The sequence below is a fragment of the Cupressus sempervirens genome, chromosome 6 (genome assembly GCF_028749045.1).
Source record: "Cupressus sempervirens isolate cs-2001-9-10 chromosome 6, ASM2874904v1, whole genome shotgun sequence".
NCBI lineage: Eukaryota > Viridiplantae > Streptophyta > Pinopsida > Cupressales > Cupressaceae > Cupressus > Cupressus sempervirens.
The window spans coordinates 306,801,303-306,821,978 of NC_143123.1; the positions used below are offsets into that span (position 1 = coordinate 306,801,303).

Genomic DNA, 20,676 nt, shown 5'->3' on the forward strand with positions numbered 1-20,676 from the left:
CAATTCTTTATATATATTGTATTCAGTGGAAAGCATTGTACTCGAATATTTTATATTATTAACAAAAGTGATATCTTTGTGGTGTGGTTGGGTTTCTCCCTTCAAGTGGAAGGGTTTTACCAGGATAATCTCTTGTGTTTTTTGTAGCTGTTTTTGTTATTCCTTATTGTTGTTTATCTTTATTTTTGGGCAAAACTTAACATCGTATCTGGAGTCAAATTTTTTAGTCTCCATTTTGTGCAAAATTGCTACAAATCAATACCAAGTATTTGATGATATTTCTATATACCTCCACATTCTCACATTCAATGAATATACTATATTCTTGTTAAGGATGATGAAAAGACTTGGGGACTGTGAGATTGAAATGATTGTACAAGTGGTAATATATATACAGATTTCATGTACATATGACAGTCAAGTACATGAAGACAAGGATGCCAACATGAGAAGTTTATTGATTGGATTTCATTCACCAAACCAATATGCATAAAATAACAAAATTACTTTGCAGAAGCCAATAGGTGTTTGAAGTAGTGAAGCATTCTCTAAGTCTGTCTTGCTAGAGGAAACAACTGCAACAGAAAAATTGAAGTGACTATCTATGGCACACAGCAGGTATCCAAGTCGGTGATAATGAAGCATATTTGAGGGTTTCTATAGCAGGTCTGAAAATGCTCATTGATAGCAATATCTGCTGCTATAATGGTGAATTCGGGGCAGAATATATTGCTTTTGGAAGGCCTTCTCATCTTCTTGGTGCTAGGTTATTTCTTACTCTCCAGTACTGCTGCTAATGCACTTTCGGACAAGCTCCTTGCTAGTTTTTACACCAGATCAAAACTATGCGCTTTACATCATCCATGCCATTGATGGACAGATTTGGTGGTGCTGCAATCTATATTGAAATACGAAGTCAAGATTTTGAGATAGAGCGTCCAAACATTGGAGAAGGTTTGGGAATTGATTATTATCATACTGGTGCATTCCTTCCTACCTGTTGGTTCCCAAAACCGCAGATGAATAACTTTTATGACACATGAAAGATCATGCTGCAGTAGTGCTTCAATTCATCATTGATGGACATGTATATTGCTCCATGATTGAGCCCAGGTAAGTTAAGTAGACATTCACTGCAAGGATATATGAAATCAGTAACATTTTGTCATTAAACTATCTCTGTCCAGTGAGCCCTGCATATGAACATAAATCTCCAAATCCCTTATTTCTCTGGATTGATATTTGCTCATTCTTCAAGATCGAAATTGAAGACTAGAATTTTGGGCTCCATCACTACCCACATGGATATCAACATATTTGATGCGTACAGACCTGAATAACGGTAGTACCAATTGCAATAGAAGAAAACACAGCCATAGCAAAGTAGTAGAAAATAATTTAATGTTATTTGGGAGTTTGCTGAAGAAAGTGTCTTCATGTGGCATGCAAATAATGCATATCTCATGTCCACAAACAGGAGTCTTCATCTAACAATAGCAATCAAGCATATGCAGTTACAGGCAGGGGAAAGATCAGCCCATGAATCGATTACCATCATAGTCTGCACTGGAAGGAATAAAGCTATGAGCAGAGGAGTTATACAATTTAGTGATCAATCATTTCTCTCAGGAATTCATATCTAACTAATGCCTTGCTTTTGATGCAGGTCCATGGGGTTATATGTTGACAAAAAAGTGGTTCATACAAAATACAAATAAAGATTGTCAGATAAGCCTGGTGGACATTTGAAACGCAGAGAGGAAAGGTGTTATTTATTTTAAGTTGGACTGTTACATCCAAGTTTAAGAGTGTGCGTGAAAGAGGGAGGAGCTTGTGCACTGTGGAACGACTGAGGAAACCAGTTATTAGATGAAATCTGAAGTTGAAATCAGCCATATTCATCCATTGAGAGATCCTTCCCAAAGAGTTTTTAACACAGTTGTAAAATATTAAACCATCCCGATAACAGTTGTGGTCTATAAAATATATGTAGGAGGAAAGTACTCGTTAGAGGTCTGATATTCATCCTGAATGTGGCAATTATAGAAGACAAACAAATCAGTCTGAATGGTGCTGCTAACACAGGTAAAGACAAGCATTTGTGTCCGAAGAGAGTATGCACAGGTGGAAATATAGAATGCTTACCCTGAATTTCACATAAGTATCTTCATGTCATATCAAATGAATAGTGAAACCGGTGACCATTTCATAAGGAGTAGTGATTAAGTTTTCTATGTTATAAATAATTAAATTAATATTTGTCCACAACCAACTGGGATTAGTTGGTATAATGAAGCGACATGACTTGTGATTGCACTTCTCCATCCTTTATAAATATGGGAGATGCAAATCAGAACAAGGAGGCTATTCATACAATTCCTAAAATTTTGGATACTATATGTCCATGCTGGATATGTTATTTTCCATTACAAAAGAAATTGAATGATTGAACAAAGCTCATGGATTTGAATTATTGGATAAAATTTTATGCGATTGTGAGATAAATTTGCAGTGGATGGATTATTTCTAAGGAGTGTCTTCATGTCAATTTTTGTTTCCGGCATAATCTGTAAGCGCATTTATTTTATTTATTTGCATTAGAGTTTAAAATATTATTAAGTTTTGTCTAATAAAAATATTTTAATTAATTTCTATGAATATTTTAATATTCGGACAAGTGGATTGGATCATTATTGCATTTAAAACTCAATAAACATAAATATTGTGAAATATCTAATTGTTTTTGTATTTATGTCTAGTTTGTGTCCATATCATAGGAGTTAAAATGCATTCTAGACTAGTTTAAAATTGCGTTCATATAATTGATCCGTTGCATCTAGATTATTAATCTGTTTATAATTTAAGTACATTGAACTTTATAAAGTTGTACATTTCAACTTATAATATTGACTCTATTTGCCCATTTAATTAGGCACTCGTCTTTATATTATTCACGATTCATAATTCATACACTGGCAATTATTTCATATCTTTCCTTTGAAGAATTGATATATTAATTTGTTGCATTAATCCATAATTATTATTTTTACTTAAAACACTATCATATTCATATAATCATTCATTTTTATTTTCAATTCATAATTTAAGCAATTTTTCGCATTTTTATGCAAGTTTAAAATTTTCTACAATTCTTGCCATTTAGGAAACTTCCATTTGAAATCAATCTGCTCATCTTGGATCTAAATGGTTGTCTAGGATCAGATGCACCTTCCTTGGTCTTGCAGAGCCAGAAGTGCAGGGAACTCGAACTACACTGTTTAGTTTCGTCAAGTTGGCCATAACCGGTTGAATATCCCAACATCAAGTTGGCAAGACTCATAGGATTCCAATTTGTGGGTTTGGGAACCAACAGTATCAAAGCAAGATTTGATAACAACAATATAGGAGTGTTGATTTTTGAGGGTAGCTATGTCAGATCCTACCTTGTAAATATCTTTGCAGTGATAAAATTATTTTCATACTATCATCAATGTTCATCCTTCATCATTTAGTTGCTCCATTAAGTTTTGTGTTATAACTCTATCTTCTGGAAATTACAATAGATCATGCCAGTATCTTCTGTATTAATTCCAGCAATAGATTCTTCATCCTTTGATTAGCGAGATGTTTCATCGTGCACTCTCATGTTTATGAATGGTTAGTAGGGGCAACCATAACTAACCAAGCCATTGTGAGTGCCATTGTGAATACTAATTATTGAGGAAGGACAATGAGAGTGAGAGACTTGAGATCTGTTTCTAGATTTATTTGTTCATATTAAGCTTAAGCTTTTGGACATGCCAGTGCTTAAAATATGACATTAGAGCTTTCTTTTAGGCTTTTGTGTTATTTGTAATGGTCGATAACAAGAATATGGATCTGAATTTGAATTCGAGCTTGCCATCGATGTCTCTGCTATTGCCACCACATTTGGGTTTAGCACTAGGGTTGGGAGGAGTTGGTGTCGACTCCAATGACGAGCTTATCAAAGATTTGTTTCAAAGGGAAGCGGGCAAGAAGTTGATGTGTCCTCAACTAGAATTATTTTTCATCCTTGTTGTGCATATAATATGTAGCGTCAAACACCTATTGTTTTCTAGTAGTTTGTTGTGCCATGTGTTTCTTTCTTGGCGCCTATTTGGTGTTGTATATGTTGCCTTCAAAATTGTGCTCATTTCCTTGGTGGTTCATTTTTTGAGATGTCTCAATGGTTACTCATGTTGCCGATATTTGTAATGACAACGATTTTCTTCACATCAATTCTCGACACTCGTTTTGAGTTGTCGCTTCATTTTATTATGGCCACAATATATTTTTCCTTTCCTTTTATAACTGTTAAGAGACTTGTTCTTTAGGGGAGATGATTGGCGGGTTACAGATAATAGTTAGCAGGGGCAACCATAACTAACCAAGCCATTGCGATTGTCATTGTGAATACGAATTATTGAGGAAGAAGGACAATGAGAGTGAGAGACTCGAGATTTGTTTCTAGATTTATTTGTTCATATTAAGCTTAAGCTTTTGGACATGTCAGTGCTTAAAATATGACATTAGATCTTTCTTTTAGGCATCTGCGTTATTTGTAATGGTCGATGACAAGAATATGGATCTAAATTTGAATCTGAGCTTGCCATCGATGTCTTTGCTGTTGCCACCACATTTGGGTTTAGCACTTGGGTTGGGAGTTGTTGGTGTCGACTCTAATGACGAGCTTATCAAAGATTTGTTTCAAAGGAAAGCGGGCAAGAAGTTGATGTGTCAACTAGAATTATTTTTCATCCCTGTTGTGCATATAATATGTAGCGTCAAACACCTTTTGTTTTCTAGCAGTTTGTTGTGCCATGTGTTTCTTTCTTGGCGCCTATTTGGTGTTGTCTATGTTGCATTCAAAATTGTGCTCATTTCCTTGGTGGTTCATTTTTTGAGATGTCTCAGTGGTTACTCATTTTGCCAATATTCGTAATGGAGACAACGATTTGCTTCACATTAATTCTCAACATTTGTTCTGAGTTGTCGCTTCATTTTATTATGGCCACAATGTATTTTTCCTTTTCTTTTATAACTGCTAAGAGACTTCTTCTTTAGGAGAGATGATTGGCGGGTTACAGATAATAGTTGTGCAAAGTAAGAAAGAGACAATATTTGGTGAAGCATTAATCATATTTTGCAAATTGTTGATTTTTGTTTGACGACACATGTATCGTGGTCTTGAGACTTCGGCTTGTATTCAAGTTGGTTGCCCTTGCAGTGTGGGATATCAAGGTGAGCAATTGTGGAGTAACCGTTAGGAGTGTGGTGGACACATCTCCATCTTAGTAGTTGTATTCAAACAGAGTGACCCACACATTCACTAGGAAGTCTGAGTTAGTGTGTGTACATATGTATAGTTGATACAATTGAGGCACTTCGGTTTGCTGTAGTTTAGACTTGCAATTTATTGGGCGACAATCTTTCTACTAGTTGTGAACATTTATCTGATTCATCGCATTATCACTATGTGAATTTTTAAAATGATATACTGAGACTGTAATTGTTGGGTGATCAATTTCTAGTTGAGTGGTTGTTTGTTAACAGTTTATTGTGATGTAGGTGACAAGGATCACTCTTTGAGCTTGTGTCTAGCTTTTGGGAGTTTCCTGAGAGAAAGAGAGAGAGAGAGAGAGAGAGAGAGAGAGAGAGAGAGAGAGAGAGAGAGAGATTGTAGACAATAGAAACGAGCTCTTCAACATCTTAGATCTTTTTTCTATCAATATTGAGGCATCGATATTTGATGAGATAAGTTTTATTTTCTCTGTGTGTATTTACCTTTTTTTATGCATACTAAGATTAGACTACAAATAAATAAGTATTTCATGAGTAAAATTCTTGACTTTCTTGACTTTTTTATTGGGAATAGTGTAAATCTCCATATTTGATTTGTTGAGCTATTGCTAACCTCACCTCATCTATAGACACATCAAGAAGCAATAACATGATGAGAGATTATTGAACATAAAAATGTTGGTTGTAGTCTTGGATTGAATTGATGTTGCATATTTTCATAATAGAGCAATATCAGATACTAGTGGAGATTTTTCAATTTCAGAGGGAGGTTACGTGACAGAGGGAGATGTTTAATTCTTTGCAAGCGTATAGCAATTGGGATCAACTATCTTATTGTGGTGATAAAAGTTGTCTTTGTTGAAAATGAGTCTCTATTGAGAGAGAGTCTCAACCATTCTTACACATGCTAATAATGCATTCTTCTCTAGGAGAAGTATGAGGTGAAAGCTCTCGTTCCACCGATCGACCACCCTCTATAAGTAGGCATGGTGGAAATGCATTATTCTTTGGGAGACATCTCAGGTGAAAGCCCATTTTCCACCCTGTATGAGTAGGCATGGTAGAAGTCATGTGCGTGATTAATTTTATGTACTTATGAAATAACTATGGTAAATTATGTTATGCTAAGATAACATGTTTAATGTGATCGACATATTTGGTTGCAACTATATGTGCCTACCATACTAAAGATCTCTCTTTTGCTAAGAGGGAGTCTTGAAGATTGTAGCTGTGATAAAGATCTTTATCTCTGTTTTTATGAAATTAAATATGACCATTATAGTCATCTTGAACTATGTCAAAAATTGTAGCTGCAATAAAGATCTTTATCTCTGATTTTATGAAATGAAATATGACTATTATAGTCATCTTCAGCTCAAGAACATACTTATGATAATATTTAAGATATTATTATATGTAGAGACATGTGTCATGCGAAGAGGCCTGCGTTGGGAAATATGAAGAAATTTGTTTTTGGAAATTCAGTAATTCAATGTGCTCATTTTCTTTAGAACAGTGAGCATAGAACAATGGTCAAGTATTTAAATTTCTAATGTTTTGAGTCTTGACATTTTGGCATTGATCAATGATCAAGCATCATAGGTTCAAACCATGAAATGATTTAGTTTTACAATTATGTATGTTTCTCTTATTTTTTCATAGATATAATGCATATACAACTATATACACACATGAACCAATACGAATAATAATGGAAAAACAAAATCACGAATCCAGTGACCAGGTTCTCGTATTCGAATCTGTCCCCGAATCCAAACCAGTAACTTAGGAACTTTTGCACACTGTTTGTGTCGATACTCTTAGTAGCCATTGATGATTATCAAAGTGCTTTATCGATATTGCGCAATACCTCAATAGTTCTTTTTGTAATCAACATATTGCTTCATGATATCTTCAAATACCAATCAATGTATATTAAACATAGTATATCAGCTAGTATCTTAGGAACTTAAAGTGTACTGTTTGTATTGATACTCTTAGTAGCCATCGATGATTATTGATGTGCTTTGTTGATATTGCTCAATGCCTTAATAGTTCTTTTTGTAATCAACATATATCTTTCATGATATCTTCAAAGACCGATCGATGTATATTAATCATAGTATATCGGCCTCCTTAAATCTGATCAAGAAAATGCTTGTGATCTATTCAAATGATAATGGATGACTGATTGTTGGTAGCATATCTTATTATTTCTTTCCGTATGATCGATGTTGATTGGTATTGCCCATACTCAATTATCTCTTATCTGCGAATCATGTTTATGTTGTTATATGGTTTTTATATGTGATTATATGGTTATCCTTATCATCGAATATTCATGTTTATGTTATTTATGTCATTATAATTCATTAATATTATTTAATATTAAATCCTATCTCAAAAAAGTTGGCATCACAGACAAGATCCTGAAGTCTTGGTGTCAAGTGCTCTATGATAAGTAAATCCACATTTTCCTCAGGTTTGATGATTAGGAGAGAAGGAACTGGGCTTTAGTTTGTTAACTGTCAAATACCTTATGAATTCTTATTTATATAATTATTTAATCTGATTCAAATGCATAGTGATATATGCTAATCACTGGAAATTGACAACCTCCTAGTAGGGAACATTAAACCTCCACATCTAATACTGTTCCTGTATCATAGTCCAGTGATGTAGAAGAAGATTGATGCCACAGATTATTTGTTCTGATTTAAATGCATAGCGATATATGCTAATCATTGGAAATTGACAACCTCTGATCCAATTGAGATAAAACTCTGCAAACGTCTTACCTCAAAAACAAGAAAATTGTCTAGCTCTAACTATTTATTTTCGTGCACTTCAAAAGGCACAAATATGCTGCAATCTACACCAGCATATACTTGTCTTAGAAACTGTACCTGATATATCATCGTATAAACAATATGTGACTCCCAAAATGCACCCCTCTTTCTATATGGAAACTTTATCAACTGGCAGAGATAGTTCTTTATGTTCAAATTTCAGGCCTTTTTCCTTCCATCTCTGATGTGAAATCATCAGCTTAGAGATGCCCTGGGTAATGAATGCATTAGAATTGAATATGGTCGAAATTTAAACAGCTCCTATTTGAGTCAGGTAGATGTAGGCCGATAAATTATAATTCATGCTTAACATTCCTCTAAAAATACTGATTTGGTCAAAGATATCATGAATTTTAATACATCCTTGAAGTCTGTCATAAATTTCATTCAAAGCCTTATTAATGGCAACTACATTGTTGTTCTGTACTGCAACAATGTATATGGAGTGGCATTCTCCAACCCTGTGTATCGGAGAGGCTTGTTTGATCTAAAATAAAACTTCGTTAGTTGTCTCTTTATCATCTTTGTATCCTAATTTTGTCATACTTCATGGAAGGCAGAAAAACCCATTCTGGAATATGTTGAGTATTCCGGGGCAAAAACTTTTAGACTAACTGCAATGAATACCATAAATGCTTGGTCATTGACATTCAGCATACAATAGGTAGTGTTCAGTGGCCTTCTATTACGATGTCTCATGTACTTGTTCTGATAATAATTTGGCCAGTTTTTGAGAAGAAGTTTTGAAATGGGGTAGGTTTAAAAAAATTGGTAACAATAATAAAATAATAATATTAAGATTAATAATAATGCCCTTAATAGCAGGTAAGGAATGGATGAACTAACATTGAAACTTTTGAAAAGAGCCTTTGGCATCTGTTGCAACAAAACTAGCACATTGCCTTGTAATAATTGCTGAGCACATTGCAATATAGAAGCTAAACAATGTATAACATTTGTATAGAAGCAGTGAATATCAGAGCCAGAGAAGAACTCCATTAATAGGCTTCCTAGAAAAAAATTGAAATTGCAATGTACATCCGGGATCCACTGCATGGATTGATTTTGCTTTGATATTTTGTGTCTCCCTGCTGGACCTATTGTCAGGGAAATGATTAAAGTCAATGCTTGAGAAATCAAATAGCACATGAACAATTAAATAGAGATGATGCTTGATTATTTAAGCAATAATCTAGAGCTCTGCCTTATCGACATGCAAAACAAGTTATTTTGTAACATGAGTAATTTGCATTAATTGTTTACATCCAATGCCATTCATTTCTATCGCTTTTAATTTTAACTTCAAATTCAAATTTCATTTGATATAATGTTTTGTGGAGTGCAAATTTCAGTTTAGAATGGCAATTTGGCGTAGTACACATAATGGCATAGTTTTCAACTATTATTTCCTGTTATGTTGTATTGTTGCAGGCTACATTTGTAGATGATGCAATGAGCGTTGAGCATGCACGAGAATATGGTCATATCCATTTGTCCGAGGTAAGGATTTATTTTGTGCAATTGCATATGTTTAGTTTTGAGAATTAGCAGTAACATCTTTTTGCTGCTCCCTAGAGGTGCCTGTCATTTTTTATCCTTTTCCTTAGACTAGGGATAAGATTTAATATTGTGGAAAGTAAAACTAAGTTTGAACTATTAATATATTTGACTATGGTGGTCCTTCATTGGGTGTTGGAATGCTTAAGAGTTCTTTCTCGGTAGAGATAATGTACAGAGAAAACATGTGTAACCCTATGTCTTTATTTGTAGTTTTACCATGTATATTTTGGGCCCATTCTTTCCTCTAGGGATTTTTTCTTTAGAAGAGAATGAAGGATGTCAGCATGGAAATTTTGTAATGTCCCCTCTTTAGTTCGACATGGCATTGATAATGGATTTGCCTATTCCAGACTCTCGTAGGCAAATGGTGTGGAGAGAGAGTCAATTCTGCGGATCAGATGGTCATATCTTGCTCTTGAAGAAGTGTTAAGTGGTTATATTTTATTATTATGTGTTATTGGGGCCTACATGTTATAATTTTAAGTTGAGTTGCACTTTTTATTTTATAAAATTACTTTATTATAAAAAGTGCATTATAATGAGATTTTATGAAGGATGTTTCTAGAAGTTCTAGCAACTTCTTAGAAAAGTGAATAAATAGAGGGCTGGGCCTCTCATTTGGACATGCTTGGATTTGAGATTTCTTCTACTTCTTCCATTGTGGAGCAAATTTGTAGTCTCTTGGGCCTGCAAATTATTATTTGATCTTTGGGAACGAATCATTCCCTTGGATTGGCGACTTTGAGGGTGTGAAATATCACCTGAATTGTTGCATTTGAGGAGTTGGTAATGCAGCCATCTCATTTGGACTTCATTGAGATTCCGTTATAAGGGTTTACTTTGGTTGGAATAAGGGTTTCAGTTGTGCCCTAGCATTTGTGGATTGATTAACAGGGTTTGAAGACACAGTTGTGCATTATTTTCAGACTGCCAGTCCAGGGTTTGGACCCACGTTTTTGCTCATAACTCCTAATTGGCTTGATGGATGAATTTCATATTTAAGGGGGTTATTCAGCAACCCTAGGCGCCCAGATTTATTGCTTTTGGAGTGACAAAAAACGTTGCAATATTTTTATCTAGCAGCCGTACCAGGCCGTACTTGTACGGCCCTGTCAGTTGGGCAGCAACAGCAATTTTGTGAGTCGGTTTGGGGCAGATTGTGAGGTCTTCGTGTGGCATTAATCCAGCATTCATATCCGGCAAAATTGGAGCTATTCTAGGTGCACAAAATATTGATTGCCAAAATATTGCATGTTAAGGATTAGAACAGTCAGCACTGTCATTGGATAAATAGTTATTTCCAGTCATTAATAACTGTTGTAAAAGTTTCGTCATTTGCATTCCAAATCTGAACTGGGTTATTGTTCATGTCATAACATGGCATTGTCAAGAGCTTGATGTATTAGAAGTGCATAGTTGTGACAGTCTCTCATTGTAATCAGTTCTATTTGCTGTCATAAAATCAGAATTGCATTGAACTTCATATTTGAGTTTCATTTTGTCATCTATCTCTTAGATTGGTAGTGTTATAATCTGGAATTGTTGTTCATACATTATTGGCATCATATATTGAGGTTTCGTTGTACAACAATTAATAATATTGCAGCCTTATTCGGTTACATGCCAATTGTTTGACAAAATTCCTAAGTTCAGTTTGAGGGTTTTAGTGGCCTTTATAGTAAGGGTCATTACAGTGGTATCAGAGCTATAAGTCCTGCCATCCTGTGGAGGTCTTATAGGGAATTTGGAACAACTGGATAGAAGGGAAAGTGTTTGACGAAATGTCAAAACACTAAAATCAGAACATTTATGAGCATGCGACAGAGGCTTTATAATTTCCGCAATACCAAAGCAAGACAAGATAGGATTTCAGACCTGCAGAGTGAACAGTCTAGCTCATCTGTACAGGTGGACATAGAATCCAGTCGTACAGACACAGGGGAGGTATTCTTTGATCAAGATTACGACTACAATATGGATAGAGGCGGGAATGCCGGTCCAGATCAGCAAGAGGAAAGATTTTTACAGTTATTAAACACCTTGGCACAGGGACAGCGATTAGCCGAACAAAGAGCACAGGAACAGAATCAGAGAATGGAGCTTATGATGCAGATGATGGCTCGTCAAATGGGGTTGAACGCTAACATAGGTGGAGGAAATAATCAGAATGGTAACAATCAGAATGGGAATAATCAGGATGGGATACATAATGGAGGCGAACAAATTGGGAACAATTTCGGTCATGCACCCCAGCAAGCTAGGACAGTGAGTTCGAGACCTATGATTCCCACGTTCCTTCCTAGAGCTCCAGAGCAGCCAGTACCAGAACCCCAGATCACTGACATACAGGATCAGCTGAGGAGAGATTGGGAAGCAGGAGGTCCAGATTTTACAGTTGCAATCACCTTTAGAGAGTATATGGATGTGCGGATGAAGCATATGCCCCGTGGACATGACAGGACTCAGAGCTATGAGCTACGAAAGAAAGTAGGGAAACTTCAGTTACCATATTATGATGGCTCGGGGAAGTCTACAGCAAGAGCTTGGGTTCAAAAACTTGACACATACTTTCAATTGAACCCTATGTCTGAGGAAGAAGCTATTAAGTATGCAACAATTCACCTGGATGGGTTAGCACACGAGTGGTGGCATCATGGTATGATCACTATGGGTCATGCACACATTACCTCATATGTGGAGTTTACGGAGAGACTGATTGAACGTTTTGATAAGAAGGATCCAGAACTCCATTTCAAGGAGTTAGCTCAGCTTAAACAATGGGGATCATTGGAAACATACATTTCAGAGTTTCAGAAACTTGCAGTGTTAGTAACAGATGTATCTGAACGGAGGCTATTGGTTTTATTTATGGATGGGCTAGTTGATCCGTTGAGAGGGTGGATTAAAGCTCTCAACCCTCCCACTTTGCAGGAAGCCATTAAGAAAGCTCGTGACATGGATTCCTCTTCGGCTTCTAAAAATAAATTCCAGGCAAAGAGTTTCCCTTCAGGAAAAGATAGGGACAGGAAACCCTTTCATAGAGAGGCACAGCTACCTAAGGAGGAAAGTAAGAGGTTGGACAAGGAGACACTTAATGACTTGCCTAGGAAGAAGCTATGCTTCTATTGCAAAGGCCCGTATGAGTATGGCCATGACTGTCCTATGAGGCCAAAAGGGAAGGCCAACCGAGCAATGTGGGCTTATTACGAAGGCTCAGATTCAGATAGTTCAGAACATCATGATGAGGATCTTGATGAAGCATAGGGAGAGCAGGAGATAGACAGTGCAGGGCAACAGCAGGGAACAGAGCTACATTTACAGGAAGCACGACTGTCTAGTATCCAGAGAGAGGGATCTTTCAGACTTCGGGGAGTTTTGGCTGGGTAGAAGGTTATTACATTATTGGACACAGGTGCCACACATAATTTCATTGATGCACGATTCGTGGAGAAGCGTGGACTCATTACTGAGGAGTTCGTGGGACTAAGAGTCAAGGTAGCTGATGGATACACTCTTCGTTGTGACAGGATGGTACGAGACCTACCTTTGCGCCTGAACAACTATGAGTTTAAGGCGGACTATCATGTGGTCAACATGGGTGACATGGATATAGTACTTGGAATGCAGTGGCTACATTCATTGAAGGTGGTTACCCTGAGACTAGAGGATATGGAGATACAATTCGAAGTGAATGGTAGGACTCATGTGCTTAAGGCTATCCGTAATGGAGACATCAGGACTATCTCATTTAGGCGGCTGGAGAGATTAACTAGGCATAATGATATAGAGTGGGCAGCAATTTGTACTTTGACACCTACACAGGAGGAGCAACATAAGACGGAATATCATCCTGATATTTAGAAATTGAGGATTAAGTACGAAAGGGTATTCAGTGAGATTCCACCAGGCAGGCCACCGGACAGAGGCATTGAGCATGTTATTGAGCTGGAGGAAGGTGCTAAGCCTATCATGATCACACCATATCGACACCCAAAGCGACTCAAGGATGAGATCCAAAGGACCATCGAGGAGTTGCTAGCTATGGGGCACATCCGACCAAGTAAGTCACCTTTTGCATCTTTTGTTGTTTTGGTAAAAAAGGATGGAACTCTTCGGATGTGTGTTGATTACAGGGAATTAAATAAGAGAACCATTAAGAACAGGTATCCCATTCCTCGCATTGATGAGTTGATAGATGAATTGCATGGGGCTTGTTATTTCACGAAAATTGATTTGAGAACAGGATATCACCAGATCAGAGTCCGTGAACAGGATATTGAGAAAACTGCTTTCAGATGTCATTGTGGGCACTTTGAGTTTGTAGTCATGCCTTTCGGTCTGACCAATGCACCTTCCACTTTCCAGTCCACTATGAACAGAGTTTTCCACCATCAGTTGAGGAAATTCGTGCTGGTGTTTTTTGATGACATTTTGATCTATAGTCGATCATGGCAGGAGCATCTAGAGCATTTGGAGACAGTGTTGAGCATTTTACAGAAGGAGTCCTTGTATGCAAAAGAGTCCAAATGTGACTTAGGGATGACCGAGCTGTTATATTTGGGATACATTATTAGTGCAGATGGAGTGCGGATGGATCCTGAAAAGATTCGCGCTATTGTTGATTGGCCTCCACCAGAGAACCTTACACAGTTGAGGGGGTTCCTTGGGTTATGTGGTTTCTATCGCAGGTTTGTCAGTGGCTACTCACGACATGCAGCTCCCATGACAGATCTACTGAAAAAAGGGGAATTTGTGTGGACTCAGAAGGCACAGGACTGTTTTATGAGATTTAAGGAGATAATGACTACATGCCCAGTTCTAGCATTACCTGATTTCACAAAGCCATTTGAGCTTCAATGTGATGCATCTGGAGGGGGAGTAGGTGCTGTACTTATGCAGAATAAGCACCCCATAGCTTATGAGAGCAAGAAGCTCAGAGGCCCCGAGTGTTCATTCAGTATATATGATAAGGAGATGTTGGCCATCATGCATGCTTTGGCCAAATTCAGACAATATCTTGTGGGTAGCAAGTTTTGTATTAAAACTGATCATAACAGTTTGAGGCATTTCTTGGGACAGCGGGACCTGAATGATCGCCAGCAAAAGTGGGTAAGTAAGTTGTAGGCATATGATTTTGACATCTCATATGTCAAGGGAACTCAGAATGTTGTTGCAGATGCTCTATCTCGAAGGCCACACCTCACTCTTATGGTTCAGATATCAGAGGATTGGCGACACTTGATTATAGCAGAGTATGCTAGGGATACATGGGCCTTCGATATAGTGGAGGGAACAGTGATTGATACCAGATACACACTTGTAGATGATTTAATCATTTACAAGAACAGGATTTACCTAGTCCCAGGATCGAAGGTTAAGCAACTGATTTTGAGAGCATTTCACGACTCATCGACAGCAGGCCATCCCGGGTACTTCAAGACTTACAGGTCAGTTCGAGAGCGGTTCACTTGGAAGGGGCTGAAAGCTGATGTTTTGCAGTACGTTCGAGAGTGTCTTGTTTGCCAGCAAAACAAACAAGAACACACCTATCCGGCAGGGTTTCTACAGCCACTTCCGATCCCTGACAAGAAGTGGGAGTGCATCTCCATGGACTTTATCACAGGTTTGCCCAAGGTACAAGGACGAGATTGTATTTATGTGGTGGTAGATAGATTAACAAAATATGCTCATTTCTTTCCTATCACCACTACCCACTCAGCAGCTCAGGTGGCAGAGGTTTTCTTTCGGGAGGTTTTCAGATTGCACGGATTGCCTCGGAACATTGTGAGTGACAGGGATAGCCGTTTCATGAGTCATTTTTGGCAGGAGGTATTCCGATTATGTGGCACGGAGCTTACACCCAGCACTAGCTATCACCCACAAACCGATGGTCAGACGGAGATTGTGAACAAATGGGTGGAAGGGTATTTAAGGAATTATGTGGCAGCTCAGCAGCGAGCTTGGGTCAGATGGATATATCTCTGTGAGTATTGTTACAATACTACATATCACATCACTATACAGATGACACCCTTCATGGCACTTTACGGTTATGAAGCACCTAGTTTCTTGGATTTGTTGTTGGGCGACAGCCGGGTACCCAGTGCAGGAGAATTATTACAGGAGAGTAAGGATATAGTTGCTACTCTCAAAGATAATATTGCGAGAGCTCAGAATCAGCAGAAGCAGTATGCAGACCAGAAGAGGACTGAGCGTAGTTTTGAGGTGGATGATATGGTTTACCTCATGTTGCAGCCATACAGGCAATCTACTCTTAAGAAGAGTGGTGCAGAGAAACTCAAGCCACGCTATTACGGACCATTCAGGGTTATCAGGCGAGTTGGTGAGGTGGCTTATGAGTTGGAGCTTCCGGCAGACAGCAGGGTGCACGATGTGTTTCATGTGTCCCGCCTCAAGAAGGCGTTGGATCAGAATGTGGTGCCTTCCGCAGTATTACCTCCTTTAGACGATGAGGGAAAATTGATTTTAGTGCCAGAATCCATCCTGGAGAGCAGAGAAAAGCAGCTTCGTAGAAGAGTGATCAGAGAATACTTGGTTAAGTGGAAAGATCTACCTGTTGAGGATGCAACTTGGGAGGGGGAAGCTATTTTGCAGCACTCGGAGTTGAGATTGCTTGAGGCCAAGCAATTTCAGGAGGGGTGGACTGTAATGTCCCCTCTTTAGTTTGACATGGCATTGATCATGGATTTGCCTATTCCAAACTCTCATAGGCAAATGGTGTGGAGAGAGAGTCAATTCTGCGGATCAGATGGTCATATCTTGCTCTTGAAGAAGTGTTAAGTGGTTATATTTTATTATTATGTGTTATTGGGGCCTACATGTTATAATTTTAAGTTGAGTTGCACTTTTTATTTTATAAAATTACTTTATTATAAAAAGTGCATTATAATGAGATTTTATAAAGGATGTTTCTAGAAGTTCTAGCAACTTCTTAGAAAAGTGAATAAATAGAGGGTTGAGCCTCTCATTTGGACATGCTTGGATTTGAGATTTCTTCTACTTCTTCCATTGTGGAGCAAATTTGTAGTCTCTTGGGCCTGCAAATTATTATTTGATCTTTGGGAACGAATCATTCCCTTGGATTGGCGACTTTGAGGGTGTGAAATATCACCTGAATTGTTGCATTTGAGGAGTTGGTAATGCAGCCATCTCATTTGGACTTCATTGAGATTCCATTATAAGGGTTTACTTTGGTTGGAATAAGGGTTTCAGTTGTGCCCTAGCATTTGTGGATTGATTAACAGGGTTTGAAGACACAGTTGTGCATTATTTTCAGACTGCCAGTCCAGGGTTTGGACCCACGTTTTTGCTCATAACTCCTAATTGGCTTGACGGATGAATTTCATATTTTAGGGGGTTATTCAGCAACCCCAGGCGCCCAGATTTATTGCTTTTGGAGTGACAAAAAACATTGCAATATTTTTATCTAGCAACCGTACCAGGCCGTACCTGTACGACCCTGTCAGTTGGGCAGCAGCAGCAATTTTGTGAGTCGGTTTGGGGCAGATTGTGAGGTCTTCGTGTGGCATTAATCCAACATTCATATCCGGCAAAATTGGAGCTATTCTAGGTGCACAAAATATTGATTGCCAAAATATTGCATGTTAAGGATTAGAACAGTCAGCACTGTCATTGCATAAATAGTTATTTCCAGTCATTAATAACTGTTGTAAAAGTTTCGACATTTGCATTCCAAATCTGAACTGGGTTATTGTTCATGTCATAACATGGCATTGTCAAGAGCTTGATGTATTAGAAGTGCATAGTTGTGACAGTCTCTCATTGTAATCAGTTCTATTTGCTGTCATAAAATCATAATTGCATTGAACTTCATATTTGAGTTTCATTTTGTCATCTATCTCTTAGATTGGTAGTGTTATAATCTGGAATTGTTGTTCATACATTATTGGCATCATATATTGAGGTTTCGTTGTACAACAATTAGTAATATTGCAGCCTTATTCGGTTACATGCCAACTGTTTGACAAAATTCCTAAGTTCAGTTTGAGGGTTTCAGTGGCCTTTATAGTAAGGGTCATTACAAATTTAGATACAAATTTAAAGCATTTCAAAGGGTGCTTGAAGTTTTTGTACTTCAACCTAGGCAGTAGTGTGATAATATTCATTGCTTCAAGCTCAGTTCATAGGTTTATTCTTACCAGCTGATTTCTGATGTTTGGTATTGTAGGTAGCAAATCATGCAGATCTATTTCAAAATCAGGCAATCCTATTCATCCATTTCTCAGCACGCTACACAACTGACGTACGTTTTTAACTTTATACAATCACATTGGATCACTCTTTACTTTTCTTTGATAGCCCAATTCTTTATTATCACTAACATTGAATATATTGTAGGAAATTGAGGCAGCAATGGCAAACTTACCTTCATCTTTAGTGGGAAGAGTTTTTGCACTTACTGAAGGATTCTGATTTGAGAATTTGAGAAGCCATAATATTTTTATTCATCTTTGTAATAAAAAACTATAACACTAGAGTTCCATCATCTGAGTTAATTATTAGATATATTCATAAATGAAATTGAATTGCAATTAGCTGATCTGATCTCAAGGGGAAGTTAATGATAAATGTTAAATACATAGGTAAACTGCCAATATAGAATCTTTCCAGCCTAAAATATGGTTTTATCTTCTTCAAATCTATCCACAAGGCTGTAAGAAATTACTCACATTGAAGGCTGCCTTTGGTGCCTTAGGCAACCCATACTTCTGAGTAGTGATTTTCTCAATATACATGTTCCTTATCTCTAATGTACTTGATTACATGAAAAAGGGGCATCCGTTGCATGGTTTTAACATCTGATTTGTTCAGGAGTATATATTATGTTACACAATGTTTTATGCAATAAATTTGAAGATGTACAACTTTTCCTCAATGACATATTACATACGATACCTGATTATGTAAAATGTTCAACATATATCAAAACCTAAATTCAAATATCGTTTTTTAAAATTACAGTGTAATCCAGAAAAGTGCTTAAAAAATTATTACGTACAGTGCAAATTTCATATATTCGATATACCAAAACTGCTCAAGAAAGTGTGAGATTTTCATTACCAATATTTTAAACCTGTAAAAGAATACATGTGCATAAAATCTGTTACTGACATAGTGCTTGGAATGTACGACTTTATGTTTTGGTAATGAGAATGGTAACTTACATTTGTTTTTGTGTATCGATATTGTATTTCTAATACATCTGAAATGCTTACATAATTGCATGCTAGTTTTCTTTCTGTGTACTGCAGTCTTTAAGATTGTTGAGCACAGGCATTTCTATTATCAAAGTGCGTCACAAAAAGCAACTAATGAAAACAAAGAGTCAACTAATGGTAATGCAAAATATATCGAGTAGACGTCATATTGGAAAGGGTTCTAGGGACATTGCCCATCCCGGTTGATGTGGAAGTTATTATAAGATTTTGCAAATAAGGGATGCAATGATCACCTTTCTGTGGGGTCATTAGAAAACCATAAATAAATACAATTAAATTTTATCTCTTGCCTATTAAAAAAAGGTTTTGCAATGTGGCTTCTTTTCAATTGAACATGTCACTTACCACACGGTTATACATGTTTGATTAGATCAATATTTCATCATAATCAGGATTTAAATTAATCATGATAAATGCTACTATAAAAAGTCTCGGATGTTTGCAAATCCACAAATCCATCTTCGTCCATATGGTGTCCTGACACTTACTATCTCTTGATATAAAAATGAATTTATGTACATATTAATATATGCAAGCACATAATCTTGAGTATGTTGTACTCAAACAAACGATAATGGTGCTACCACCCTAATCAGGAGAGGCGTAGGACTGTATACCTTGTTTGCAAAATCCTCTGATTACTATTGGGTTAGGACTATGATGCTTTGGCTAAAGACAAATTAGATTTCAGATCCAAGTTCGTTGAAGAACGATACTTTCTAATTTTATATTATTTTGATCCATAGGCTAGGTACAAGAGTCGTGCCCCATGAAAATTAACTTTGAAATATTATTATTGCATGTTAAATGGATGTGAGTAATTATGTTTTTATAATGCTTAAAAGTATTGCTCTTTAGGATAAAACTTGAGAATAATAATGTGATTCTCATGTTTGACTTAGTCTTGCTACTGAAGTAAAAGCAATAGAATCATTTACTTGCAATTTTGTAAGTCATAGGGGAATCGATTTGTTTTAATAATAAAAAAAGTTTTGTTAATCATGCTTATAAAGAGGTGGAGATTAAAGTTTTCATATTGTTATTATTTATTAATTCATTTTTAAGAGATTGTGCATTGTCTTTTATTCTATGTTATATAAAAACAATTATTATAGGGAGATTTTGTTATGTGATTTTTATTTTTGATTGGCCATTGCTGATTTCTTGCTGGTCTTTTTGTTTTTCTAATTAGAAAAATAGGAAAATTGATTTAGGAACATTTGGACATCTATTCAACATTATACATAGCGAGAATCATTTGATAGATGGTGGCTTTATACTAATTCATTTGTTTGATAATTATCTAATTTTTAAAAAACAATCCACACAGTTGAGCATCATGAACACCTGGCAACCTTATAACACTTCATGTGGCTACCGTGCTCTTCCACATTTTGCATGACAATCATAACATTGGAACCTTGTAAAGTATAACCCTTTCCCATTAATTAGATTGATCCCAGGTTTAGCTCAACAATATTGTAGAAGTGTAAGTTGAGAGGAATTCTCAACTAGGTATGGTTCTACCATGAAATTCTCAACCAAGTATGGTTCTACCATGAAAATGAATCCATTTCAATGCAAGTAGCTTTTAGGAAAAATTGCATCCTGCCAAAAAGTTGAATTTAAATGTCTAAGGCCCACCCAACGGTCACTCCCAATATTTGAATATTTAAATGCTGTGG

General features: G+C 36.7%; 1 protein-coding gene across 3 annotated transcripts in view; it reads left to right on the forward strand.

Annotated features, from left to right (window-relative positions):
- Positions 1-18,648, forward strand: part of TRZ1 (tRNAse Z1) — a 104,423-nt gene extending 85,775 nt beyond the window's left edge. For all 3 annotated transcript variants that reach the window (XM_089787977.1, XM_089787976.1, XM_089787978.1), the window contains 3 exons: positions 9,603-9,671; positions 17,941-18,015; positions 18,111-18,648. In XM_089787977.1, the coding sequence (XP_089644103.1) occupies positions 9,603-9,671; positions 17,941-18,015; positions 18,111-18,185 (219 nt within the window). In that variant the 3' untranslated portion in view covers positions 18,186-18,648. The remainder of the gene's footprint in view (positions 1-9,602; positions 9,672-17,940; positions 18,016-18,110) is intronic.
- The last annotated feature ends 2,028 nt before the right edge of the window (positions 18,649-20,676 follow it).